Source organism: Lutzomyia longipalpis, chromosome 1 (genome assembly GCF_024334085.1).
Source record: "Lutzomyia longipalpis isolate SR_M1_2022 chromosome 1, ASM2433408v1".
NCBI lineage: Eukaryota > Metazoa > Arthropoda > Insecta > Diptera > Psychodidae > Lutzomyia > Lutzomyia longipalpis.
Genome location: NC_074707.1, coordinates 905,154 through 932,332, shown reverse-complemented (window position 1 = coordinate 932,332; position 27,179 = coordinate 905,154). Strand labels below are relative to the sequence as shown.

The 27,179-nt window shown below is 35.2% G+C and overlaps 3 protein-coding genes across 5 annotated transcripts; 1 reads left to right on the top strand and 2 right to left on the bottom strand.

Moving 5' to 3' along the window:
• Positions 1-1,420: 1,420 nt before the first annotated feature.
• On the bottom strand, positions 1,421-15,347 carry LOC129786353 (protein strawberry notch). 3 transcript variants are annotated; one of them, XM_055821296.1, is made up of 11 exons: positions 15,232-15,347; positions 14,483-14,588; positions 14,193-14,399; positions 13,948-14,088; positions 11,663-11,865; positions 11,278-11,368; positions 8,561-9,507; positions 5,019-6,762; positions 4,790-4,928; positions 2,482-2,821; positions 1,421-2,401 (listed from the first exon to the last, which is right to left on the bottom strand). In XM_055821296.1, exons 1-11 carry the CDS (start codon positions 15,247-15,249, stop codon positions 2,159-2,161), a joined length of 4,179 nt encoding a protein of 1,392 aa, XP_055677271.1. In that variant the 5' UTR covers positions 15,250-15,347; the 3' UTR covers positions 1,421-2,158. The 3 variants fall into 3 exon arrangements, with proteins under 3 accessions (XP_055677271.1, XP_055677273.1, XP_055677272.1); XM_055821298.1 differs by having other exon boundaries at positions 13,972-14,088; XM_055821297.1 differs by having other exon boundaries at positions 15,122-15,339.
• A 1,223-nt stretch (positions 15,348-16,570) lies between these two features.
• On the bottom strand, positions 16,571-17,400 carry LOC129786384 (mediator of RNA polymerase II transcription subunit 22). The gene is made up of 3 exons (XM_055821366.1): positions 17,061-17,400; positions 16,900-17,001; positions 16,571-16,830 (listed from the first exon to the last, which is right to left on the bottom strand). Exons 1-3 carry the CDS (start codon positions 17,161-17,163, stop codon positions 16,613-16,615), a joined length of 423 nt encoding a protein of 140 aa, XP_055677341.1. The 5' UTR covers positions 17,164-17,400; the 3' UTR covers positions 16,571-16,612.
• LOC129786362 (endoplasmic reticulum chaperone BiP) lies at positions 17,393-23,677 on the top strand. Its single transcript, XM_055821329.1, has 3 exons — positions 17,393-17,649; positions 18,264-18,414; positions 21,423-23,677. The coding sequence occupies exons 2-3, from the start codon at positions 18,290-18,292 to the stop codon at positions 23,269-23,271; spliced, it is 1,974 nt and encodes a 657-aa protein (XP_055677304.1). The 5' UTR covers positions 17,393-17,649; positions 18,264-18,289; the 3' UTR covers positions 23,272-23,677.
• The last annotated feature ends 3,502 nt before the right edge of the window (positions 23,678-27,179 follow it).

Here is a 27,179-nt window from a genome sequence, read left to right as displayed (position 1 = left end):
TACAATTTTGTATGTGCCGTCAGCATGGAGAAAATTTACATTAGCCACTGTGTCTGAGCAGTTTTTTTTAGCAATCTTTTGGTAGATACTACAAATCGGAAATTATTGTTGTCCACTAAATTGTAGCCAATTACGAAAGGTTTGTCATCATCTTCAGAGATGTGTGCATTCTCCTCTACCCAATAGAATAAAGTTCTAAGTTCTTTGAACAATCCTAGAACCTAAATCTAAAAATAATTTACTGTAATAAATGTAAAATGTTTTTTTTTTATTTTTCTGAATTTATTTTTTATCCCTTTTATCCAAATATTACCTTCAGTTTGACCAAACTTACCTACACTTTTGCCAAAACTACCGACAAAAAGAATTATTCCCTTAATTTATAAAGTTTAGTATTTTAGCTATTAGGGGCAAGTCATTCCAATAAAAAGCGGTAGAAGCTGAGATTCTATAGTAGAGACACTTTTTTGCTATAAAAATTCAATGATTTTTTTAAAATAATTAAAGAACGTAGAAAATCAAACAACTTCAGAAATTTAATTAAATTACAGATAAAAACTGTTTTTCAATCGAGTGGAGTATTGAGAAAAAGAAAACAAATAAATAAAAGGCTAAAATATGGATATGCTAGAAAGGCTAGAAAAGGTAAGAATCTTTTCTAAGTTTACAGCAACCACTTTAAAAATAAAATAATGTTCTTTATTCATTTTCTTCGTTTCTAAGAATCTGAATCTTTAGTATTTTGCTGAGATCATCTTCTAAATTGAATTTATGGGTTATTAAACTTTCTGCCAGAGTCCAAAAAATAAGAACACTTACCCAGCACACACCTTGCAACGTGTCTCGACTACTAGCACAGGAAAGTTAAGTTTTGGGCTTACACAAATTCCTAGACGGCTAAATTTTGCACCATTCGATAGCAAAAATTAAGAGAAATCTTGTTTCTTCGGACGAAAACTGCGCTTATGTGGTTGCTACAACACGATCAAGGTCACATGCTTGCCCAAAGCGTGGGGCACCACCAAAAACTCACGTATTCCGAACATACTGTATAGATGCGAACACAAAAATGAAAACAAAAATATTTATTTTGAGGTTCAAAAATATCTAATTGAATTTCTTAGTTCAACTACTCGCGGCGCCACCTGTTCATTCAATGGTTTCTATAGGAAAATTGTATGGTAATATTAAATCGCATTTTGTGGAAAAAGCAACCACATAAGCGCAGTTTTCGTCCGAAGAAACAAGATTCCTCTTAATTTTTGCTATCGAATGGTGCAAAATTTAGCCGTCTAGGAATTTGTGTAAGCTTTTCCGCCATTTTTGGCTAATTTTCCTGGCCTAAAATCTGAAAATCTCAATTTTCACTGCGAAATTGTCCAACAAAAACAAAAAACGAAAAAGAAATCAAAAAGAAAAATTTAGAGTTGTCCATCTCACAGACTTTATTCATTTATATTTTATCTCTAAATTTGCATTAACTGCATTACATCTAGACACATAATTGCTGATATTTCATAAAGTTTATCCATGTAGGTAGCAAGAAATGTTTAAGAATGTTTTTCCTTTTCTTATTCTCTTATACAGTAAGTTTTTTTTTCATTATAAAATACGGGATGTGTAACTTAACTAATATAATTAAAATAAATTATCAAAAAAAAAAGTTTTGCGTTGACACACTTTTTGTTTTCTTTTTTTTTGCCTTCATCATGGAGTTTTCATTTTATTGATCAATATAATATCTAATTTATTTCTCTTCTTTTATTAAATTGTAGAATTAACTAAAAACTATATTGTGTGGATCTATAAGTTAGCGCAATTGAAATTGCTTCTCTTAAATTCCTCCTAATAGAAATTCTAATTTTATTTCTTTCTTTTGTAACCCCCTTAAAATTGGATTAATGTATTTTTTCAGTGTTTTTATTTTATTTCAAATCCTTAAAATATATATATATCTATATAGTGAACAAATAGTCAAGTCCTTGCCTCAATCTCTCGATTAACCTTTTTTTTAGCCGAAATCTTTTTACTTAATTTTTTTTCTTCTTGTGTAAAGTCTTGAGAACGAAAAAAACAATTTTTTGGTATTTTTTTTAAGGATCAACACTTAACATCGAGAGAAAGTTTTGTGTTTTTTTTTTCTTTTAAATAATTTTCATTAATTTTGAAAAGATTGCTCCTCCACCTTCTCTGCATCTCTCTTCAAATCCTCCACGAGCATATCGACACAATTCTTGGGAATGAGCGTACCAACAATCTTCTGACCCTCCTTTGTCTTCATCCGGATCACTTGCATTTTGTTATTGGCACCAGTTCGTGCCGCCAGGACATTCTCAACGCGTGACCACACGGCAAGAACTGATCCCGCAAGGACGGTGTACGTACGACGACGAAGACCCACCTAAAAGGAAAAAAATAAATCTTTCTTTAATAAAAAAAAATTCTCAATTTGAAGGAAATTCCTCCGCGCCGCCGCATTACCTCACAATCCTGCCCCATTGAGACATTCCGGCAATTTCCTCGCCAGTATGCATGAGAGCACGTATTGACGGATGCATCGTACTGCTGCACCCAATGCTGCTCAGCATCCTCACTGCTGGCCTTCTTGTATTTCTTCTCAATCTCCGCCAGAGTTTCCTGCCTGAATTGCAATCCCGTATTGGGTCTGTAGATTTGACACTGAATATCCTTCTTCTTCTTCTCCTCCTTCTTCTTCTTCACACCATCCTCCACAAAGCACACAAGTATTGCCGTTTGCTTCCCATTCCGGACTTGCTGTGACAAGTAGAAGCCCTCCTTCTCACTGGCCAAATCTGCCCATCTGCAAAAGTAAAGGATTCTTCATGAATAAATTGCCTAAATTCTAATGTTTATACAAAATTCTTTTTGTGTTTGTTTGTTTTCTCTAATGTTTCAATTTCTTTCTCTCTCCTACTTTTGATGTTTCTCTTCTAACATTTGACATTTCTTTTTGAAATTTTTGACGTTTTCAAATTTTTGACGTTCTTGTCCTAAATTTTGACATTTATGTTCCAATTTTCGACATTTCTATTTCAAATTTTCGATGTTTCGATCCTAAATTTTGACATTTCTTTTTGAAATTTTTGACGTTTTCAAATTTTTGACGTTCTTGTCCTAAATTTTGACATTTATGTTCCAATTTTCGACATTTCTATTTCAAATTTTCGATGTTTCGATCCTAAATTTTGACATTTCTTTTTGAAATTTTTGACGTTTTCAAATTTTTGACGTTCTTGTCCTAAATTTTGACATTTATGTTCCAATTTTCGACATTTCTATTTCAAATTTTCGATGTTTCGATCCTAAATTTTGACATTTCTTTTTGAAATTTTTGACGTTTCTATCCTAATTTTTGACATTTATGTTCCAATTTTTGACGTTTCTATTTCAAATTTTTGACATTCTTGTTCTAAATTTTGACATTTATGTTCTAATTTTCGACATTTCTATTTCAAATTTTCGATCCTAAATTTTGACATTTCTTTTTAAAATTTTTGACATTTCAGTTCTAAATTTTAACATTTTTGTTTAAACTTTTGACGTTCTTGTCCCAAATTTTGACATTTGTTCCAATATTCGACATTTCTATTTCAAATTTTTGACGTTCTTGTCCTAAATTTTGACATTTCTATTTGAAATTTTTGACGTTTCTATCCTAAATTTTGACATTTTTGTTTTAACTTTTGACATTCTGTTTTTCAATATTTCAAACGTTTCTCTACTAATATTTAGGGGTTTTGTTTTTAGGTTCACAACTTAGATTTTGACGTAGTACCTATTCTATCTTTTGACATGTATTTTCTAACGTTCGACGATGTTTTCGTTATTAATTTTTATCAAGTTTTCATTCTAACTTTTTCCTTCAATCGTTTTCAACTTTTCAGGTTTTTCTTTCTACATAATTTATTTCTGTTATTATTACTATTATTACTATTGTTACTATTATTTATATCTGTTCATAATTTTGACTTTTCTAACGTTTTACGTTGTTATCATAAAAATACAAAATATTCTTTTCAATAATGTTTTTATTTTTCTTGGGGTTTTTCTTAAACTCAGTTCTCCGATGTTGGTTACATTTGTAGCCTAATTTTTGAAGTGTAAGAAAATCACTTTTTGCCATCTTGTGCGACGCCATCTTGTGATTTTCCTCAAAACACAAAGGTAGGTTTTTCTCAGGATCTACTGGATGGATTTTGATGGGGTAAAAAGCAAATGAAAGAGGAAGTATCAACGAAGAATATACCGGAAGGAATTTTTGAATTTCCATTCAAAAGCAATAAAAAGTGCACAAGAATATTTTTCTACTTTTCTCAGCTTCAAAGTTGAAATTCAAAAATCTGTTCCGGTACATTGTTCATTGATGCTTCCTCTTCCATTTGCTTTTTACCCCATCAAAATCCATCCAGTAGATCCTGAGAAAAACCTACCTTTGTGTTTTGAGGAAAATCACAAGATGGTGGAAAGTGATTTTCTTACTCTTCAATGATAAGTCTTTAAATGTGACCAACGCTTGAAAACCAAATTTAGGAAAAACCCCAAGAAAAATAGAAACACTTAATTTTACTCCAGAAATAATTTCTATTGATCTTTAAAGGAAAACTCTAACTAGTTAAACTTTTGGGATTCTTAGACACCTAAATATATCTTTCTCGTCTAAGCCATTGGCTAGGATAGCAAGCAAGTTTGAGTTCAATCTGAGGGCGCGAGATACTCCGATTTTAGGATTTTCTTCATTCTTCGACTATTCTACATGGTAGGTACTTACTTATCAATAGCCTCTTGCCAGATCATGCCACGCTCAACATGAACTGTGTGCAATTCGGTGGGTGCAACTCCTGTTGCGTGTTTCCGGATGAATCTTGTTAATTTTATTCGTGTTACATTCTCCCCAGCAGCTCCCAAGTCTATGAAAATAAAATAAATTAAATCAAAAATTATTATTTAAATAAAAAAAAGAAGATCAACATAAAAGATAAAAAAGGGAGAAAACTCACCAAGAATTCCCAAATCAAATCTTCCCAATTTCTTGGCTTGCGTTATAATTGCCGTGAGTGTGTCCGTAAAGTACTTGAAGAGACGATTTTGTAACTCAACGGGCATCCCGAGGATTCTATTGAGGAATTTGGAGATGTTATTGTAGTCCTTGTCCAAGCTGAGAATCCCCGGCATTGCTTCGCTGTTGACAATGAGCCCCACACCAACGAGAGCTCCGGCAATGTCCTTGAAGAAGTCCCCTTTGTAGTCAGCTGGGGGTGGAACAACGGGTTGCTCGTAGCCCATGATGGTCTTCATGACGGCCTCAAGGGCACTCCGTCCGTATTTGTTGTCAATGTTGAATTGAGACAAATCCCTCGTTTCCGTGGCACGACGATCCCCATGCGTTAGGGCGCCCAGGGACTCCAGACGCTTGGCCACAGTTGAGGCAAAACGACGCTCACCCGCAAGATCGGAAATGAGGAAGATGTATTCGGGGGCATTGACCTGATTTGACCGATGTGTCCGTCCAAATTGTTGAATTGCCCGATCAGCTGACCACGGAAGTTCCAGCGTGATGTGCACGCGCCGCCGTTGATTGCGTACACGACGATCACTCTGCAGGGAAATACCCGATGAGGCAGCCTCGGAGATTATTGCCACATCCTTCTCCCCATTCATAAAACGCTGCTTCTCCGTTAAATTGAGCGTCTCTAGCGGAACATCCTGCTCTGAGCGGGATTCATACTGAATCTGTCCATCTTCCGTTTGCACAACACGCCCCTTTCTGCCCGTCATTTCGGCCACATTCTCCGGCCCTCCGAGTTCATCAATCAGCTGATCCAGCGTATTCGGGGGCAATTTATCGCCCAACTTCTCAATCTTCTCCAACAATTCATCCTTCATTGTGCACGCACGCTCAATGGCATCCTTCGGTGGTGGTCCCCCGTGAATCTTCATGCCATTCGTGTGAACTGTTGGCGTTTGCACGGTGGTTTGTTTCTTCGTCAAGAGTTCCTGAATTTTATCCTGCGTTGTTGTTGGCTTCTTCTTCGGACTCCCCTTGGCGGCCTTCTTCTTCACCTTCTTCTGCTGCCTCCCCACCCAGGGCTCTGCATCGGAATCCGAATGCGAATCAAATGGATTAAAATCCGAACTCTGGTAGTCATCAGACGCGGGGACACTCTCCTCCGATTCACTCCCGGACATCTTGAAGGAATCATCACTCTGTGCCTCCCTATCGGAATCATCTGATGCATCTGACGAATTCTTCCGGAAGCGCTTATTCTTCTGCGCCGCCTGCCGGGAGGATTTTCTCTTTGACACCCCACTCGATGCCGTTGTACTCGATGCCTGGGGCTCATCATCCATTATCATTTGCAACGTTGTCTTCTTCGGTGGTGCCTCAATGCCCAAAAGGCGCTGAATGCGACTACGATCGGGCGCCGGGAAGTGCTTCTCAACAAGCGACTGAAATACCCCCTTGGCCGTTGATACAAAATCCGAAAGTTCCCCATCATCACGCTCCAACTGCTCAAGGGTACGCGCCTCTCCGGTTGATTGCAACCCAATGACAACACACTTCCCATACTTGATAGCCTCTCGTGCCACAACAACCGCATGATTCACCTTCGATGCTATGCACAAGTATTTGAAGAAGCGCTGATGTGCTGACCAAAATTGCCCCCACATTGTCTTCTTCATTCGACTCTCAGCATCAATTAGCTCTGCGGCTTCTGTGAATTTTTGCATTGCCTCCACCCACTAAAAGGAAATTTTTAATTTTTTTTTTTTTGAAACATTTCTCAATGATTATTTTAACTAGAATTTTATTTATTTTGCAGGTTTACATAAGAAAAGAATAAAAACTTTGAAAATTCTTTATTTAATCTTTTTATAAAAGTGTTGGATGACTGAAGTATACAATTTTTTAGCTTATTTCGTATACTTCAGTCATAAAAACTTTGTTGATTTAAGAGGGGTCTCTTTTGAGAGCTGGTGAAATTAAATGTCTTGAGTAAGAAAATCACTTTCCGCCATCTTATATGCGACGCCATCTTGTGATTTTCCTCAAAACACTAAGGCAAGTTTTTCTCAAAATCTGCTGGATGGATTTTAATGGGGTAAAAAGCAAATGAAAGAGGAAGTATCAACGAAGAACGTACCGGAAGGAATTTTTGAATTTCCATTCAGAAGCTATGAAAAGTGCACAAAAATATTTTTCAACTTTACTCAGCTTCAAAGTTGAAATTCTAAAATCAATTCTGGTACATTGTTCGTTCATTCATCCTCTTTCATTTGCTTTATACCCCATCAAAATCCATCCAGTGGATCCTGAGAAAATCCTACCTTTGTGTTTTGAGCAAAATCTCAAGATGGCGTCGCACCTATGATGGCGAAAGGATGTTTCCTTACTCTACAATAATTAGGCTACAAATGTAATCAACATCGGAAAATCAAGTTTTAGAAAAAACCCAAGAAAAATGAAAATTTAAAAATGTGTAAATTCCAACAGGTTTCCCAAGAGACTCCCCTTAAAATGTTTAGATGGTCATATCTCTGAAACTATTTAATAGATTTTTGATTTTGAACAATCATTTGAAAGGTCTTAATTTTAACATTTTATTTAAAAAAAATCAAGAAAATCGATTAAGCTGTTTTTCAGATATTCATTGAAAAGTAATTGAATGATTCTCTATACTTTAGCGCCCCTTGTGGTCATTTAACAAACTTTCAATGTTCTAAACGAATTGCAGAGAGCAACTTGAAGTTTTTACACTTTTTTAATGACCTCGGAAGCCAATAAAATATCCGAACAATTAAAAAAGTTTTCGAGTTTCTTAAAAAAGTGCGCATTTTTGATGAAATTTAAATACAGGGCTCCCCGCTATGGGGTCCCACACGAGTGAAGTGAGTGCAAAAAGTGCTTCAAGCGCATATGGCCGTTTAGCCGCCGCGCGCTTCAACCCCCAAAACAACAACAACACTTTTTTAATAAACTTTTCTTCCCGGAACAGTTGGATGTGCTTCCCGGAAAGTGCTGTAAGTGGCTGGAAGTTATCCAGGCATCCTTCCTATTGCATCAGGAGGTTTCCAAGGGATCATAGGAACTCCATTTTCAATACCCGGCTGAACCTTGATTTAATTTAGAGGTCAAAATCTGAATTTTTAAAAATGCTTCATGCAAAGGGGACTTCATAAATGGACAGATTTTGACCTCTAAATTAAATCAAGGATCAACCGGGTATTGAAAAGGAAGTTCCTAAGATCCCTTAGAAATATCCTGATGCATTGGAAAGGATGCCTGGACAACTTCCAACCACTTACAGCACTTTCCGGGAAGCACATCCAACTATTCCGGGAAGAAGAGTTTATTAAAAAAGTGTAAAAACTTCAAATTGCTGTATTGCAAATCTTCTCGAGAACTCTAATTTGAGCAAAGTTGTAAGGAAATCGAGCAAGAAAAACCAGATTAAAAACCGATTTTGCATAAAAACGTATTCAATTGGAAAGACAAAAATAAAGATTGAAAAAAATAAATCTTTTAGAATTATAAACTCACCAATTCCACAGATTGATCATAGACCTTCTGGAATTCCTTGGAAAGGGGCACCTCTTCAATTTTGAACGTAACCCCGTGGAAGCTGAGCTGCCTTGCAATGTACATCCCACGGAGCTTCATATCCATTGCCACGACCTCCATGGCACCCACACCGCGCTTCTCAACGGCCGAAATGAAATCATTGAAGTTGCTGAATGTCGTCCCAGCTCCCCACATTCCCAATCTCACCATATAAGCCATATTTCGTGGCTCAGACGCCCCCGTTGCCGAGGCATACACCACCCGTGCTTTGGGCAATTTATTCTGCAACTCAAGCGCCGTCAAGCCCGTCTTTGTGGGCTTACTCGAGCCCACGGGGCACAAATTCTTCGCCTTGTGACACTCATCGAACACAATGACCCCATCAAAGTCCTCCCCACACCAATGCAGCAATTGCTTTAGGCGCGACTTGTACTTCCCACCTGTGCTCTGGGATTCCCCAATAAGGGCTGAGTACGTACTAAAAATCACCCCCTTCTTCACATTGTTATTCACACTTGACGATATCTTGGCGTATTTAAACTTATTCAGCGCATACACATCAATCTTGTGGGCACCAATATCTCTGAGATCGCGAATTGCATCGTATTTGAGATCATTCGACACGGAGATCCACAGCGATCTCTTGCGCCCCTTCAAGTAATTCTCAAAGATTATCCCCGCAATTGTACGACCTTTACCCACTCCCGCACCATCGCCAATGAGGAAGCCCGCCCTGGAGCCATCGGGAAGGATGTGGGCATGCGCCTGAGATGCATAAGTGATTGATTCAAGTTGCAATGCACTCAGCAAACCACTTTCAATCACATCATCGGGAATGGAGAGTTTATATGTCACGTCTGCTGGTTCCACTGAGGACAGGGATGCCGTCTCAACAACGGGATCCGGGTGCTTTTTGCCCAGTTTTACTGGAATTTAAATGATGATTAGTAATTAAAAAAAAACTATATTTTTTTAGTAGAAATAAATACTTTTAACGGATAAAAAACTTTAAAGAGCTCCGGAAGTAAATATGAGTTTAGTTTAATTTTTAATTAATTGAGCAATAATTGGGGATTTATTGAGGGCTTAAAAAACAAAAGATTTTGCTCTATTTTGCTTTAGAAAATTCCAACAATAATAATTTTTTTTACCATTTCATTTTTATACGTTTTTCACTATAAGAATAAGAATAAATTATTCTTTAAAATAATTTTTAACCCAGAATTGTACAAAGTTTCATTTTAAGATTGTGTAGAAAAGTCAATTTTAAACCAATATTCTTTAAACACGTAGGAAATTCTAAAACTTTTTTTTTGTAATTATTATGTACTTAAATCAATTAAGAAAATTTATTGTAAAGAATTAACTTTCTTTGATTACGCACTGGCAAGAAAATTTTTGAATAGGTTTAAAAAAAAGGAGTTTATTCATCTGTATACGGGAAAAACTTTCACTTGAAGAAATATTCAAATTATGTAATTTTATAGAGGCACCAAAACGTATAAAAAATCGCCAAACAAACTTCTTATTTTGTACTGAAATTAGCTATAGAAAAATTCCCCAACGATTTTGTTGAAAATATAAACAATGACGTCATTTCTTTTTTTTTACATTTTATCCATTAAAACGTATGAAACATTTACTCTGAAGTTTCATTGATTATAATGATTCTCCGGGTTATTCGTTGGTTAAATAGGGGTTTCTCACCCATAAAAACTCACGTTTTCCAGAGCTTTTAGCTCCGTTCAGAGCCTTCTTCAGTGGCTACAGAGAGAAGGAATTTATTTACAAACATCGTCTACAAAACAAGACAATTTTCCATTCATTTAAATGTGGGGAAATTTTCCCTATCTCTTGGCGCATCACAATTTGGCAAAACGAGAAGGCATCTATGTATAAACTAACAAAAACAGAACAGAAGAAAACTGTTGTAGGGGCAATTTTTTCAAATAAAGTTTCTAACAGGTATTCCTCTCAAGAAACATTACTGAAACATCGAAAAAACATTCCTCTCCATATGACGTCATCAACGGGATCGATGAAACATTAATGCAGATGTTTCATACATTTAGAGAGATACAATGTAAAATAGTGACGTCATTGTTTGTATTTTTAGCAAAATCTTTACCGAAATTGCTTTTACAGATTTATCCCAGTCAATTACAGGAGAAAATAAGTCCGATTGGAGATTTTGGATACTCTTTGAACCTTCTAAGTACCCTAATTGATTGCTTTGCATAGGAGGTACTATCATGAACATCTATGAATAGACTCCTTTCTACATTCTTTTTTAGAATTGTTGAAAATTTGACTTTTCTTCTCGTGAAAAAAAAAACATAATTTTGCAATAGAATTTAATTCATTTTCTGAGGTTTCTTTATTAAAATCTTTTCTGGGACAAATATTAAAAAAAAAATTAAATAGTAAGTTAAGTATTCTCAACCAATTTAAGATTCTTTAATTTTCTTGAAGAACAAAAACTAAATTTTTCTCTCTTAAACATAATTATTAAATTAAAGAATTTTATTAAATGCACATTGAAATTTCTTGAAGTGTGCCCTCCCCTCCCCTATATGGCCCTACGGTGTACTGTACAGTACATACAAAAGGAAAATGAACGAAAAGGCGGAAGTGAAGTATCCTAGTCAAGTGAAATATACACACATTTATCGTGCGCAAAGATGAGAGATACATACATTTAGCTGGCATATAATCGGCATAAGTCTCTGCAACACCCATTTCCTCATCTTCAGCCTCCTCCTCCTCCTGCACTTGTGGCGGCATTTGCTGTAATATCAAAACCCAACATACATTTGACGGTATGAGTATAAATCTACACACATTTTGCACAGAAAATCATCCCTTTCACCCCTCCCAATTTCAACCCCTTTTCACCTCACAGAAAGCAGCAGCAGCACACAATAACTCTTGTGTGTGGCTCTCCTCACAAGGACCCCACTTGCATTTGAAAATTATACACACACACATATTGGATGGGGGGGAATCAATAATAACCAAAATATTGTACATAGAAAAGGAAATCTGTTGCATTTTCAATGAAAATAATAAAAAATAACTCACCTTTGCCTGCTCTGCGAACCACATTTGCGATAGAAGTTGATTGGGGATGCCGCCGGTGAGGAAGCTGGGATTTGCCGCGATGAGATTACTCAAATTCTGCAGCATAAATTGATTGAGATTTGACATGGGATTCTGTCCGCTTGCATTCTTCGTCCCCGACGATCCACCACCCATGCCACCAAAGCCAAATCCAGCCATTTCCACTGAAGGAATTTAAAGATAAAGGTTCTTGTAAATATTTCATCATTGGATATTACTCTTAGGTTGATATATAAGAATTTATTTTCCATCGTTTCTTTTTCTTTACTTTAGTATACTTTATCGCAAAGGCAGCAGATTTGTATGGAGATAAAATATATTATGATTTTATGATTAATTATTAGTTTATTTAATTAAACAAAAATGAAAGAAAAACAAGATAAAAAATATTTTGTTTAAATAAATTGAAGGAAAATAAAATAAATAAAACTAACTGAATAAAACGAATAACAAAACCGAGAGATTTGCATGTTTTGGAGGGAAATTCTTCATACTTTTTTTCAAATAAAGTATAAAGAATTAGAGCTTTTGGATTTTTATGAATTTCTAATTCATTTTTGACAGTTTCCACAGGTCCAGTAATTAATTAAATTATTTTTTTTAATACTTATTTAACTTCTTGATATTCCCTTTTTAATTAATATTTTTATCAAAGAATAATTATTAAATCTATTTCCGTTTAGTTTATAATTTTGTTTTAAATGATTAAGATATTTTAATTTTAAAAATTTCATCAATCGTGACGTTTTTTTTTAAATTTAATCAAAGAAATCGATTGGACCGATTTTTATTAAAATTTGTGGAATTCATTGACAAAGAAATATAAAAAATATATATTTTTATGTATCTGATTAATTTTCTTTGAGTTTAAGAGTAATCTTGAAACAATTTTGACTACAAGAAATTTTTAAAAAATATACATCTTATAAATTCTAAGTTATGCTGCAACCTAACGTTCCTTAAGGGGGGTCTCTTGGGCAAACTGTTCGAATTGACATATTTTTATTTTTTTCATTTTTCTTGGGGTTTTTTTTCTTAAACTTGGTTTTTCGATGATGGTTACATTTGTTGCTTAATTATTAAAATGTAAGAAAATTACTTTTCGCCATCTTTGGTGCGATACCATCTTGTGATTTTTTCGACTTATCCACAGAACTGTCCCAATACACAAAGGTAGGTTTTTCTCAGGATCCACTGGATGGATTTTGATGGGGTAAAAAGCAAATGAAAGAGGAAGTATCAACGAACAATGTACCGGAACGAAATTTTGAATTTCCATTCAGAAGCAATAAAAAGTGCACAAGAATATTTTCTCAGCTTCAAAGTCGAAATTCCAAAATCTGTTCTGGTACATTGTTCATTGATGCTTCCTCTTTCATTTGCTTTTTACCCCATCAAAATCCATCCAGTAGATCCTGATAAAAACCTACCTTTGTGTTTTGAGGAAAATCACAAGATGGCGTCGCACGTAAGATGGCGGAAAGTGATTTTATTACTCTTCAATAACAAGTCTTTGAATGTAACTAACAATTGAAAATCAAGTTTAAGAAAAGCACCAAGAAAAAAAAACATTTAACTTCACCAGCTCTCGAAAGAGACCCCCCTTAAATCATTAAAAAGTTGTTGGAATTTACAGAAGTGAATTGACTTAAAATAATTTGTTTTTCATTAACATTTTTAAGGGAAATTTCTTTGAAATATATTCTTTATTTGGCTTTTAATTTAAAGGACTTTTTCTCTATAAAATTCTTTGAAAAATATTTTTCTCAAATTTAATTTAGGAAGAGAGAAAAATATTAAATTTTCTGCTGAAATATTTTCCTTCTGTAAAAAGTATTTTGCTTAAATTGAGTAAAAAGTCTTCCATGTGGCAAAGATATTAAATGAAAAATTTATCGCTCATACCTCACGATTTAACGTTCAATTTGTTATGCATTGATAACCCTTTTAGAACCATTGGGACGTTCTCATTCGAAAATTTTGAAAGTTTTTTAGCTGTGATAATTTCTAATTTTTTTTTTCTAATTTCGATAATTTCTCTCAGTGAATAAGTCCTCAAAAGGATAATCATTAAATAATCTTTCTGCAAAAATTAAGAATTTACCAGAACGTCCCTTAAATGACATTTTAATGGGAAAGTAGGGAAAGTAATTAAAAATTCATCCCCAAAATTAATGCAAATCCCTGTGCTTTCTGGAGAAATTCAAAAAAGGATAAAAAAAAGGAAAAATAAAAAGAAAACTTACTTTTATTTGTATTTTGAGACTTACTCTGCGCCAAAATTGACGCTGCCATGCTGCTCCCGGGATAGTAGCTGGACATTCCGCCACCCATTCCTCCCATGCCGCCCATCATTCCACCACTTGAGCCCATGGTGTAGGGCATTCCTGCAGAAGGAATATTGATTTTCTCTGTTAGAAAGTACCGTCAAATGCAATAGAAAGGGGGTGGGTGGGAGGGAGTATTATGTATGTATGTGTGTAATAAGGACCTGATGCGTTTGGCTTTATGATATCATAGCCATGGGCAGCAGCAGAACCCTTTGATCCTCCTCCAATTTTGCTCTCCGCCTTGATACGCGCTGTCGCTGCACCTGCAGCCGCATTGGATGATTGTGATGTAACCGTAGCATTTTCCGTGTGCCCCTTTTGGATGTTTTTTGCATAAATCACCGCAGTTTCCAGATCTTTTCCACCGCCTTGAGGAAATAAATAAAAAAAAAATGAGTAAAAAGAAGAATTCTTTTGGGGAAAATTCACGTGGGGAAATGAATAAACTTACCTGGAACCTCAATCTTATCGGGGTCCTCATCATCATCAAAATCCGATCCGGACGACTCGTCAATGTCCTCATCATCATCAAAAGTGAATCCTTTCGTCTTGCTAGCCTTCATTTTGATGAAATTTCACCGAGAGAATGAGAGAAAAGGGAAATTATAGCTGGGGCCACCCTCCGACTCAGACTTGTGCATATTTGATGATTTTACACCACCAAGCCAATCTTGTCAGACCGTGAGAAATCAATAAACTTAGACCACACCCATTCTGCACAAATTCTAAGTGCGTTGAATTAATCTCAGTTTAATTATTTTGCAAAAATATTGGCAAAAATTTTTTCTTTCCCCGAAAAACAAACCACCCGCAATTGTGACAGACCGTGAGTCGCCGTGACTTTTTCCCACGGCACTTTTTTTTGGTTATGTTTTGTCAAAAAATCCGAACTTTTCTGGCGCAAAAATCGCTGGAAATTTTCCAGGCTTTCCCCCCGGAATTTCCCGCAAAATACCCCCGAAAATCATCCCCGTGCCCCCTTGCCGTGGGAAATGCATGCATTTGGGGGCACATAGGGGTGGAAACTACGTGAAAATGCTGTCAAAAAGTCCAGAAGAAGAAAAAATCAAAACAAAAAAACTCAACATACCATTTTTTGCGAAAAAAAAGCCACAAATTAAAAGGAAAACTACAATTTTCAGGGTGAAATTGTACGGCCAAATGAGGTATGTTCTAATGCTCGGTATTTGCTGCACTTACACGTTTTGCTTTTGGCATTTTTCACATAAAAACTCAGACTAATCACACAAATCGAAATCCAAATTCTTTTCGTCACTTCTGTGTGAACAGCTGCACCACCGGTTGTCGTATGTGCGTGCTGCGGTGTTGTGGCAACTGCTGAAGTAATAGTTTATGCTTCTATGCGGGGTGAGTGGTAATGGAACTGTCCTCCTGAATAGCATGTGACGATTTGTACAAATTGTCATGTTACATGTTGTGACAATGCAAAGAAGTAGAAATGTCTGAGATTTTGATGTTGTAGGGGCCATCAAGACCTGTCAAAACCTTTCAAACGATACCTCATTATCGAAAATTGGTAAAATCGTTTAGTCAATATGGCCGCTACAATTTTACATCGGAAATCGACTATAACTCGAAAACGACTTGACCGATTTTGATCAACCCGGGGTCAAATGAAAGCTTTCAAGATTCTCTACAACTGTTTAGAACATCGAAAGTTTTAAAAGTGACCGCCAACTCGAAAACAAAATTTTCGATGAGTTTTCGATAAATATCTCGAAAACGCCATTATATTGATTTGCTTCATATTTTGATATATTATAGATGACTATAACATCTAGGGAAACGTGGCCCAATTCCGACCTCCTAAGGTCTTTATCAATCCGCTATTACTTAAAACTGATAAAACTTTAAATGTAGAAAATTATGGGAATTAAAAGAGCATTACATGGGCTTTAAAATGATACTAAACTTAACAGTATTGTTTTTTATTTAAAACCATTTTTTCTAATTATGCGCGGACCTTTGGAGGTCGGAATTGGGTCACGTTCCCTTGTTCCCATTTTGAAAATATTGAGCTCCAACTTTGACATGTCATATCTCGGGTTCTACAAGTCCGATTTTGATCAACTCAAGCGCAAATGAAAGGTTTCGTGAAACCCTACAAATGTCTAAAACATCGCAACTTCGAGAAATGACCGCGAGAGGCGCTAAAATCAAAAACAAAATTTTCGAAAATTTCAAACTCGAATTTTTCGAAAATAGCAACATATTTTTTTTTTCAATTTTCGATGTTTTAACTGACTTCTAGTCCTTTCAAAAAAAAAAGTATTAAAAATTAAATAGATTTTAATTCTTTGGCGATTGGAAATAGTCGAATTGGTTACTTTGGCCAGGAAAATCCTCCAGGGTTAACAAAAGTTTTTAATGTTTTTTTGTTTTTCTTCAAAATTATTCGATTTCTTTGGTTATCTTCTTAATTTTACTGCATAGAACACATGTTTGGGGCCCCGGGGAGTGCCCTGGAGGAACATTTAATGTTCGCCTATTTATTAAAAATGTTAAAACAGTCCCAAAATTCTCTTCAATTTCCTTTTATTAAATACATTAAATACTGGAATTACTTGTAAACACTAGTGTAGTATTCTTCTTCGAGATCATAGAGATCAGCTGCCAGGTCATCCCGTAGGCCCATGAGTTTTTTATCGCAATCAGACTGCGTTGATCGATAGAGTTGGGAATTTGCTGTAATTGCCTCATTGACTGAATGAAAATCATTGAGAATTAAATACTGCTTAATGTCTGAGACTAATTTCATCAGAGATTCTCCAGCACGAACTAAAAAACAATAAAGAAAAACATTTTTTTTTAAGGAAAATTCGCAAAGAGAAAAGTTTGTTTTTTCACCTATATTTGCTGCTCGGACCTGCATTTCATACGTATCCTGTTCGCATTGTGTTATTTTTGAGAGCTGACTATCATTTTCGCCTTTTGCAAGTTTCAGAATCTCTGCAAAAAGGATTTTCTTTAGAATTGAAAAAATTTTCCGCATTTGCTGCAATTCTAACCTTCAAAATTTTCCTGCATACTTTTTACATCATCCTTCAATCGGGTGTTGTAGGACTTGAGGAGGGCTTCCTTGGAATTAGGTAGATTCCTCTGAGTCCCCATGGTTTAAATTTGGGAGAAAGTGATGCAATAGATTGAGATAATTTCTCGAAATTTCACAATTTTCTAGAAAAGTTTGTTGTAAAAAAAACCAAAACACAAACAAAGCAATGAAGCATATGCTTGACCTCTAGTACGGCGATACGATATTCATTCATATGATGCGTGCCAGCGTAAAATGCTGGACCAATCACATTGAAACAACAACACTTCGCCGCATATTCGGCGTGGAAGCTTGCACCCGAGTGCCGGCAGCCAATAGAAATTCTCCACGCTCGGTGATATGGGCGCTCTTATTACGGTGCGGTTGAGAGGAGAAACTCATTATTTTGCAGAACGTTGAATTGAAAAGATTGCAGTGAAAATTAAAGTGTTTAAATCTGTGAAGGAACCGTGAAAAACCAGCTAAACCAGTCCTTGAGGAAACAATTTGTGGATTTATTGTGTTTTTGGTGTGAAAAAATCTCCAGGATATTGCAGAAAATTGAGGTAAATCCGAGGATGTGAATTTTTTGTGTTCTACAAAACGTGGTCCCGGCTTTGTGAAAATTCTTTCCTTAATTCCTCGTAAAATCCTTTAAAAACTGCCTTCGTGGGATGTTAATTGAAGACAAGAAAGAATTAATTAATTTTGAAGAATAAGGAAAATTCTCTAGTTGTGTGAATTGGTGAGAAAATTCAAGAAACTTCTGGAACATTCTCCATCCTCTTGGCAAAGCTTTTGGCATCATTGCCTACTTTTTTTTTCTTAAAAAAAAGAAAAGAATTTTATTAATTTCTTCGTTGTTTTTTCTTATGCAAAATAATTGCAAATTAAGACAGTTTTCTATGCAATTTTAATGCAAAAGAAGATGATGAAATAACACTCAACGTGTCTTCTCAAAATATCTTTGCACATCCAGACACTTCTTATGTTAATCCTGATATTCCCTTGAATCTATGCTATCCCTATGCTAAGGCAGCATAAAAAAGCATAGAATGTGAGGAATTTAACTGTAAATCCCCTTCCGTTTGGTGCTCCATCATCGAAATTGCCACGTTCTCAGCGTGACCTATTTCTGCACTTGACTAACTCTCTGCTTGTCTTCTTCTCTCCCTTCCAGGGTGTACAAATTACACATAGCTGAGGATGAGAATACTGAGAATTTTGGCCGTTGTGGCCTTTGTCAGCCTTGCGCTGGCTGAGGAGAAAAAGGAGAAGGATAAGGACATTGGCACAGTCGTTGGAATTGATTTGGGAACAACATACTCATGGTAAGTTCAATAATTAATTCTTTTTTAGTTAATAAATCAATCATTTTCATTGTATTTGTGTCCATAGCACGACTAGAACTTCCACGGGTACTCCCAATAACGTGGTTGTCTCAAAAGTGGACTAAAGTATTTTTTAAACTTTTCTTTCCATGGCGATTGCATTCAAATATTGCAAGAACAATCGTAAATTCCAGGGAAAAGTACACTGAAAAAAAAATCTAAAATGTTTAATTTTTTGTATTCTGTGTTATTTCTTGCAAGGGAGATTTATCTGGATGAAATTATTCGGCTATTCGGAAATATTCGAATTTTTAGCAAAATCAAAATATTGAGTCTCTAAATGGCCAGAATCCTAAGAAAATATTTAATTCAAACTTCGCAAAATGACTAAATTCAAACCCAATAGTAATTTTACCCCTAATCATGCTAAATTCAAGCCTAAAGAAATTAAATTCGGGCATAAAATATTTTTTTTAGCCCTAAAATGGCAGAGATTGAGAAGAAACAGCTTAAAACATTTAATTTAGGCCTAGAAAGAACAAAAAGTAGTAAAATCACGTAAAAAAGTAGTAACTTCAACCCAAAACGTGCTTAATTCAAGCCTAAAACTATTTGGTTTTCAACCCTAAAAAAAGCAGTCTCCAATCTCAAAAAGCTTCAAATTAGAAAAATATTAATTTAAGCCTAAAAAAATATTAATTAAAGCTTAAAAAATACTACAATTGAAGCCTAAAAAGTAGTAAATTCAACCCAAAAAAAAAAAAGAATAAATTCAAGCCGATAATTATTTGATTTTCAGTCCCAAAACAGCACAGATTGAGGAACAAAACTTAAAAAAAATTATTAAATGCTAAAAGAGGCACTAAATTCAAACCGAAAAGTAGTAATTTATTGCCAAAAAGTAGTAAATTGAACCCAAAAAAGAAAACTAAATTAAAACCAAAAATTCCTAAATAGGGGAGACCGGGGTAAAAATAGTCATTTTCGAATTTTCAAATGCCAATTTCTCCGAAGTTATTAATCGGAAAAATCGGAAAAAATTCTGGTGGAAAGCCCTACCAACCTATAATTTTTGACAGTAATTTGGAGGTTATGCGATCAGTACTTTATGAGTTAAAAATGAAAACAGATTTTTGGCCCATTTCCCAAACTTTTGCGTATTGAGAAAAACGCGTTTTCCGAAGTTTTCCTTCAGCAATTTTCCAATCTGATAATTTTTCTCACTACCTGGGTTAGTGCAGAAAACGTTGCCAAGGTGTATTTTTCACTAACTTTTAATGATTTTTCTCTACAATTTTTTGAATCAAAACATACCCCTTGGGGTAGATCTAGTCATCCCATGTAAATCATATGGGAGATCGAAATTTTTGGCATATTTTCTATTCATTTGTTGCAAAATGGCGTGTTTGAGAAAATCGCAAAATTCTCTGTTTTAGTGCGTATAAAAGTGAAATTCCTTGTCGCGAATCAAAAGGTGAGAAGTTTAGCTATCAACTACTATCAATCTCTCAGGTGGAAAATCATTGGAAATGTCGGAAAATTCGACCGACTTTATTTAGCCAACTGGTGACTATATTTACCCGCCACGTCTAAAAAAAGTCAGAAGCGGAAGGGTTTAGGAAAAGCTCGAAAACTCATATTTCCCGTGGAGATAGAGAAAAGTGGTCTGAGACAAAGTTGTAGGCCAGGAAATTTCCTATAAGAATGACCTATCGAGGAAATTTTCTTGCCCTTGGGGAATCCTGCAGATAAGGATTTATGCAAATTGACTATTTTTACCCCGGTCTCCCCTACGTTTTTGGATTTTTTCCGGTTTTGAGTTGTTCGGTTTTAGTAAAAGATGTTCATGTGAAGTCCAATTTTCAGATCTTAAAACCAAAATTTTCGCTAGATAATCACCCCTTGATTTGTTGAGTATTTGCATCAAAAAGTTCAATTTGTAGGCGTTTTACTATTGAAACAATAAAAAAAAAGTTTCAATGTCAAAACCGCCTTCTTGGTAATGAACTTGATTTTGTGCTCTAATTTGCTTTCTAAGCAAATATTTTTTTGTTATCTAACCTTTTTCACAAATGAGCTAAATAATCCGGGATTAACTTCAATTTAAATTTTATTACAAAAGCAAAGGTACATCGGGTCGAATTCACTACTCGGTCCGGCTTAAAAATTTAAGTTGATCTTAAGGTTTTAAGTTAGTTCTCTAAGTCTCAATCGGGCTTAAAAATTTAAGTCGGTTTTAACTCGATGTTAAGGTTATAAGTCAGTTTTTTAAGTCTGACTTAACTTTCAAAAAATAAAAATTTTAAAACCGACTTACATTTAAGTCAGACCTAAAAAAAAACTGACTTATAACCTTAAGATGGAGTTAAAAACCGACTTCAATTTTTAAGACCGACTGAGTAGTGAATTCCGCTCATAATTAAAACATTTTTTGTAATAAAAAATTAAAGAAAAACATTAGAAAATCATAAAATTCGCAAAATAAACGATTTTTTTCATTATTTTTTCCATTTTTAATCATTTGAAAAAATTTAAAGTTAATTTAAAATTCCATTAGGATGAAAAGATTTATTTTTAATTTGTTCTGTAATATAAGTTTTTTTTAAAAGTCTTTTTAAAATTATTTTTGAATTTCAATAGAAAGAAAATCCACAAATTAGCTAAATAATCCTGGATTCACTTTAATTTAAATTTTATTAAAAAAAAAGTTATTGGGACATCATTAAAATATTTCTTTTTGTAATAAATAATTAAAGAAAAAAACATTAGAAAACCATAAAATATGCAAGAATAAAACGAATGTTTTCGAAATTTCCTGAATTCCTGAATCCGTACATCTTGCCTTCCAAATCATTATTTTTTCCCCACATTCTCTATTTTCACCACTCGAATTCACCACTTCGAGTGCGCGCCAAATTCAAATATTATTTTATTTCATAAGTTTTCCCAACAATGAATCAATTAATTAATTTTTTTTTGTCTTTTCCTTTCAAAAAAAAAAAAAACAGTGTTGGTGTTTACAAGAATGGTCGCGTGGAAATTATTGCAAATGACCAAGGAAACCGCATTACCCCATCATACGTGGCATTCACAGCTGAGGGGGAGCGTCTAATTGGTGATGCAGCCAAGAATCAGCTGACGACAAATCCCGAGAATACCGTTTTCGATGCTAAGCGCCTCATTGGGCGTGAATGGAGTGACACGACGGTGCAGCATGATGTGAAATTCTTCCCATTTAAGGTGATTGAGAAGAGTAGCAAGCCCCACATTCAGGTGGCAACGGGATCGGGAACGAAGGTATTTGCTCCTGAAGAAATCTCCGCCATGGTGTTGGGGAAGATGAAGGAAACAGCCGAAGCTTATTTGGGCAAGAAGGTCACGCATGCTGTTGTCACGGTGCCAGCGTACTTCAATGATGCACAGCGACAGGCAACAAAGGATGCCGGTGTAATTGCTGGCTTGAACGTCATGAGGATTATCAATGAACCCACCGCGGCGGCTATTGCCTACGGGTTGGACAAGAGGGATGGTGAGAAGAATGTGTTGGTGTTTGATTTGGGTGGTGGTACCTTCGATGTGTCCCTCCTGACCATTGATAATGGAGTCTTTGAGGTTGTTGCCACAAATGGTGACACTCATTTGGGTGGTGAGGACTTTGATCAGCGTGTCATGGATCATTTCATCAAATTGTACAAGAAGAAGAAGGGTAAGGATATCAGGAAGGATAATAGGGCTGTACAGAAGTTGCGAAGGGAAGTTGAGAAGGCTAAACGTGCTCTGTCCGGAAGTCATCAGGTTCGCATTGAAATTGAATCCTTCTTTGAGGGTGAAGACTTCTCGGAGACACTAACACGGGCAAAGTTCGAGGAATTGAATATGGATCTCTTCCGGTCAACAATGAAACCCGTACAGAAGGTACTTGAGGATTCGGATATGAATAAGAAGGATGTCGATGAGATTGTTCTCGTGGGTGGATCAACGCGTATCCCAAAAGTGCAGCAACTTGTTAAGGAATTCTTTGGTGGTAAAGAACCATCGAGGGGCATTAATCCCGATGAAGCTGTTGCCTATGGAGCAGCTGTGCAAGCTGGTGTGTTGTCTGGGGAACAAGATACAGATGCCATTGTGCTGCTCGATGTGAATCCCCTGACAATGGGTATTGAAACCGTTGGGGGTGTCATGACAAAACTCATTCCACGCAATACAGTCATTCCCACGAAGAAATCTCAAATCTTCTCCACGGCATCGGATAATCAGCACACAGTTACCATTCAGGTGTACGAAGGAGAGCGCCCAATGACAAAGGATAACCACTTGTTGGGTAAATTCGATCTTACGGGCATTCCACCGGCTCCACGGGGTATTCCACAGATTGAGGTGAGCTTCGAAATTGATGCCAATGGTATTCTCCAGGTAACAGCCGAGGACAAGGGTACCGGGAACTCCGAGAAGATTGTCATTACAAATGATCAGAATCGCCTGACGCCCGAGGATATTGAGCGAATGATTAAGGATGCAGAGAAATTCGCTGATGACGACAAGAAACTAAAGGAGCGCGTTGAGGCAAGAAATGAGCTCGAGAGCTATGCGTACAGTTTGAAGAATCAACTGTCGGACAAGGAGAAATTGGGCGCTAAAGTGTCGGAAGATGAGAAGACAACAATGGAGGAGGCAATTGATGCCAAGATTAAGTGGCTCGAGGACAATCAAGATGCCGAATCGGAGGATTTCAAGAAGCAAAAGAAGGAACTCGAGGATGTTGTACAGCCAATTATTGCTAAACTCTACCAAGGACAGGGTGGTCCACCACCAACGGCGGGCGGAGATGATGATGATGATCTCAAGGATGAACTGTAAACTCTTTTTTTTTTCAAATTTAGTGCGCGAAAAGTGGCTGAAGACATAAAAAAAATAATTTATAAAATGAAACGCGAAAAAAAAACCCAGTAGAAGATCAGGCTAAGCTATTTTAGGGTTATTTATTACAAAAATGTGAGAGAAATGAGCTAAGAAAAATCATTTTTTTTTAGTGTTTTCAAAATTCCCTATGTTGTCAATAATGTTTAAACATAATTTACATTTTTTTTCAATCAGTTTATTACTTTAAAAGTTCAATTTTCTCAAGTCCTAAGTTAGAATGCAAAGAAGGTGAAATATAAATTATAAAAAAAATGAATAATTAATTGACTGACTGTGTGCGTGTGATTTATGATTATGTAGCGACTGAGGTGAATTTTATAAATAAAATATAAAAAAAGATAAATATTTTTTTCATTTTCCTTTCACTTTGAATAATCCCGCGCATGGAACTCGTCATATGTTCTGTGGATGCAGCATTTGAAAAGCTTTGCGGAAAAATTTGAACTGTAACGAACTTTTTTTTTCTTTTTCCAAAAATGCGATTTTCTTGTTTTTCCGCCAATTTTTTGAGCACAAAACACATGTTTGGAGCTCCATGGAGCAGGGGCACTTACGGGTGCTCCCGCGCCTCCGTGGAGTCTCTCTGTGCGGAATTTGGGACGCGCGGAAATATTGACGGTTGGGTTTAAAAATTTGAAAATTTTGACGGTTGGGGATTTTACACGCACTTTTTTTTCCCGGAAATGGATTTTTTTGACTTTTGGAATTTTTGATGCCAAAAATTCAAAAGTGTTTTCCTGGTCACAAAAAACACAATTTTCCCGGAAAATTCGCCGGAAAACACGAGAAAATTGAGGAAAACTGAATGTGTGTCAGTAGTCTCTGTACCAAATTTTATCACGATCGGACAAACAGTGTAGAAATGCATAACTGTACAGGAACAAAATTCTTTCTTTTTGAGGAGAAATTACTGAAGAATAAGGATTCTGAAAGAATTTACCTGATTTTTTTTTAATAAATAATAAATTTTTAATGGAAAAGAAGTTTATTCATTGTTATATGGATCATGTTGGGTTCCTAGAAAAATTCAGGATAATGCATAATTTTATTTAAAGAATAGAATGTAGAAACAAGACCAGACAAAGATTGAGGGATCAATTGGAAAAATTCACTTATAATTGGCACAAATATGTAAAAAATTACGACTTGTGGATCTTATCTTTTGATCAGAAAATTAGGTTTTTGGTAAGAAAATACTGCTTTTAATCAGAAGAATATTCCATTTGGGTCTTTTGAGTTTTTCATACAATTTTCTCTTTTAAAAATTAATTTAATGCAAAAACGGAATATTTTTCTGATTAAAAGATTTGATTTGAGTGTTAGAATGAAAAAAAAAACGAATTTTCGGATCACCTCGTAATCATAGGAAAAATGAGAATTTTCGATTTATTTTTATTTATTTGCATCAAATTGATTTTATTTCAATCGAAGAACTAAAAGGGAAAAATTGTAGGAAAAAAGCAAAAGAAAACACAAAATTAGCGTTCTTCTGACCAAAACGAGATATTCTTCTGATCAAATGCAGAATTTTCTGTTCAAAAAGCTAATTTTCTGATCGAAAAGTTTTATCCAAAAATTATCAATGAAACATGAACGCGAATGTTGCATATTTTTTAAGAGTTAAAAAACACAAAAGTGACATCATTGTTAACATTTCTGGGCAAATCTTTGCTGAATTTGATCTCAGTCTCTATGATGATTTCTGGTTCATTTTTCTTAATTAAAATTTATTTCGTTAATTTTTTAATTATTGAGCAAACCCAAAAGATTAAAAGAAATAAAAATTTAAGAAAAAAAAGTATAAAATAATTTTTTTTTCTACAGAAAGTGCGGAAATTTTCTAATAAATAAATTAATTTAATGAAATCTAAATGATTGCGTTTGTCTCATTGCTCAGAGAATTCATTTTTCATACATAGATGAATAAACTCCTTTGAGGTATGTTGAAAATTAGAAAAAATCCAATGCTAATGAAAAAATCAAACAAGGTTTTAAGAAAAGCTAAAAAAAAGCACATTTCCTCACAAGATAGAGAAAAATATTCTAGGACTATCTTGTAGGAAATTTTTTGCTCTACAACTTTTTCTTAGCTTAGTTTTCTCTACCTCTTTGGGAAATATGTTTTTTGGAGCTTTTTACTAAACCTTTTATCAGACATTTTTTTAGCCCGCCCTGTGTCTCTAATTAAGCTCCATTAAGTCAATGCGGAATCATTTCTAGAATTTATTTCAAACCATTCTTCTTCACAACTTTATGTCTTTTATTGCTGGATATTTTTCAAACAATTCCTCTTTTGGTAAGAAAATGATATAATTTCGCTTGTAAACAATTGGAAGAAAAAGTGCTTTTTGGAGTTTTGAGGGTATAGTACAACACACACATACACACACAATCTGCAATATAATATTGGAAAAGTTTTCAAATTACTGAAATTTTTGTACTTTTTTTTCAGGGGTGAAATACTTATATTTGGCACAAAAGGGGCACACGGAGAGATTTGTAGGGTGGTACAAACTCATACTTTTTATGGGGTGAAAATGTGTGGCATTCGCTTTGGCATCGATTGCAACCGACTGCCCCGGAGAATGAAAAATGCTCTTGAAAAGTTTAGGAAAAGCTCAAAACTTGTTCACCACACATTCTGTTGAATCCCCCCCCCCATGCCCAAAAACGTGCTGTGGGGGAGGAGTTGCATATAACTTTGATGCATCACATTTGCATAATTATGCATTTTTGGGGGTTTTAATAAAAAAAATAGGAATTTTCTTTGGCTTTTTTGGGAGGGAAATTTTGGAAAATTGCGTTTATTAAATTTCTGAATTTTTAAAGCAAACACAAAGAAGAATCCTCCACAATATGACTTTCATTCAACAAAGAATTTTATTGTAAATAATATTATTTAAATTGGCTAATTTATCTGATATCGAAAAATAATTTATATAAATTAATAAATTAATTAGACACGGCATAGAATTGAGATGAATGGATATAATTGAAAAAATAAATAACTTTTTAATTGGATTCTGTTTCAGGGTGATAAAGGAATGAAAATAAACATTTCTGTATGCTATTTTATCCATTTTTTTTGTATTCACAGACAGTGTGGGGGTGGATAGAAAAAAAAGAGCGATGAACAAGCAGAATTAGGAGAGAAATTGGATAGAATTAGCAATTAGTGATTTTCCTCTCAATAGAGGGACAGCAGAGAAAACGAGAGAGAAATGGTGTGTAGAGTTCTCTTGGCGATGCAAACACTTCCTTCCGGTTTGCCTCAACATTAAAAACTGATGACCGTGTGGACGTAAAATGCCATAATTCAATATGAAATTAGTGATGCAACGTAGAAAGAACAAAACAATTTACATAATTGAAAAACTCCAGGGCACAGCAATAAACTAATTAATTTAGTTGGTAGCCTCGGTGCGCCCCCAACTCTTGGTGTCACTGAAAGTTTTCCTTTTCATACATAGCCAGCACGAAAATACCTCAGTCAGTTGTCAAGCTAAAGCTATACGGAAAAGCACCAAACATGGGATCCTTCTTCAGGCGATCATCCCAAATTTTTGCAACAATCGTTGAGTTGTGCTTCTTCTTCATGGCACGTATTGCGGGGATTTTGCCAATTTCCTTGGATTCTCAGAATGGAAAAGTTCAAATGAGCCATTTTCTCGTCATCTACTCCCTCTTGCTGGCTATTCTCCTCACAATCACCATCCCCATTAGTATCTTCGTGCTGTTGGAAATGATGAACGTCTTTGAGGATACAATGATGATGGTTGTCTCAATTATTGAGTACTTTATGTCCTATGCTGTGGCCATTGTTGTGCTCTACCAGAACATTTGCA

Excerpts from the sequence above, each read along its gene's own strand:
- LOC129786353 (XM_055821296.1), bottom strand. Across the intron at positions 11,369-11,662 it reads GGTTCGCAGAGCAGGCAAAG|CAAATGCCGCCACAAGTGCA; the intron begins GTGAGTTATTTT and ends TTGATATTACAG. Across the intron at positions 2,822-4,789 it reads TGGCAAGAGGCTATTGATAA|ATGGGCAGATTTGGCCAGTG; the intron begins GTAAGTACCTAC and ends TTACTTTTGCAG.
- LOC129786384 (XM_055821366.1), bottom strand. The coding sequence starts at position 17,163 with ATGGGGACTCAGAGGAATCTACCTAATTCCAAGGAAGCCCTCCTCAAG. Across the intron at positions 17,002-17,060 it reads TATGCAGGAAAATTTTGAAG|AGATTCTGAAACTTGCAAAA; the intron begins GTTAGAATTGCA and ends TCCTTTTTGCAG. Across the intron at positions 16,831-16,899 it reads GGTCCGAGCAGCAAATATAG|TTCGTGCTGGAGAATCTCTG; the intron begins GTGAAAAAACAA and ends ATTGTTTTTTAG.
- LOC129786362 (XM_055821329.1), top strand. The coding sequence starts at position 18,290 with ATGAGAATACTGAGAATTTTGGCCGTTGTGGCCTTTGTCAGCCTTGCG. Across the intron at positions 18,415-21,422 it reads TTGGGAACAACATACTCATG|TGTTGGTGTTTACAAGAATG; the intron begins GTAAGTTCAATA and ends AAAAAAAAACAG.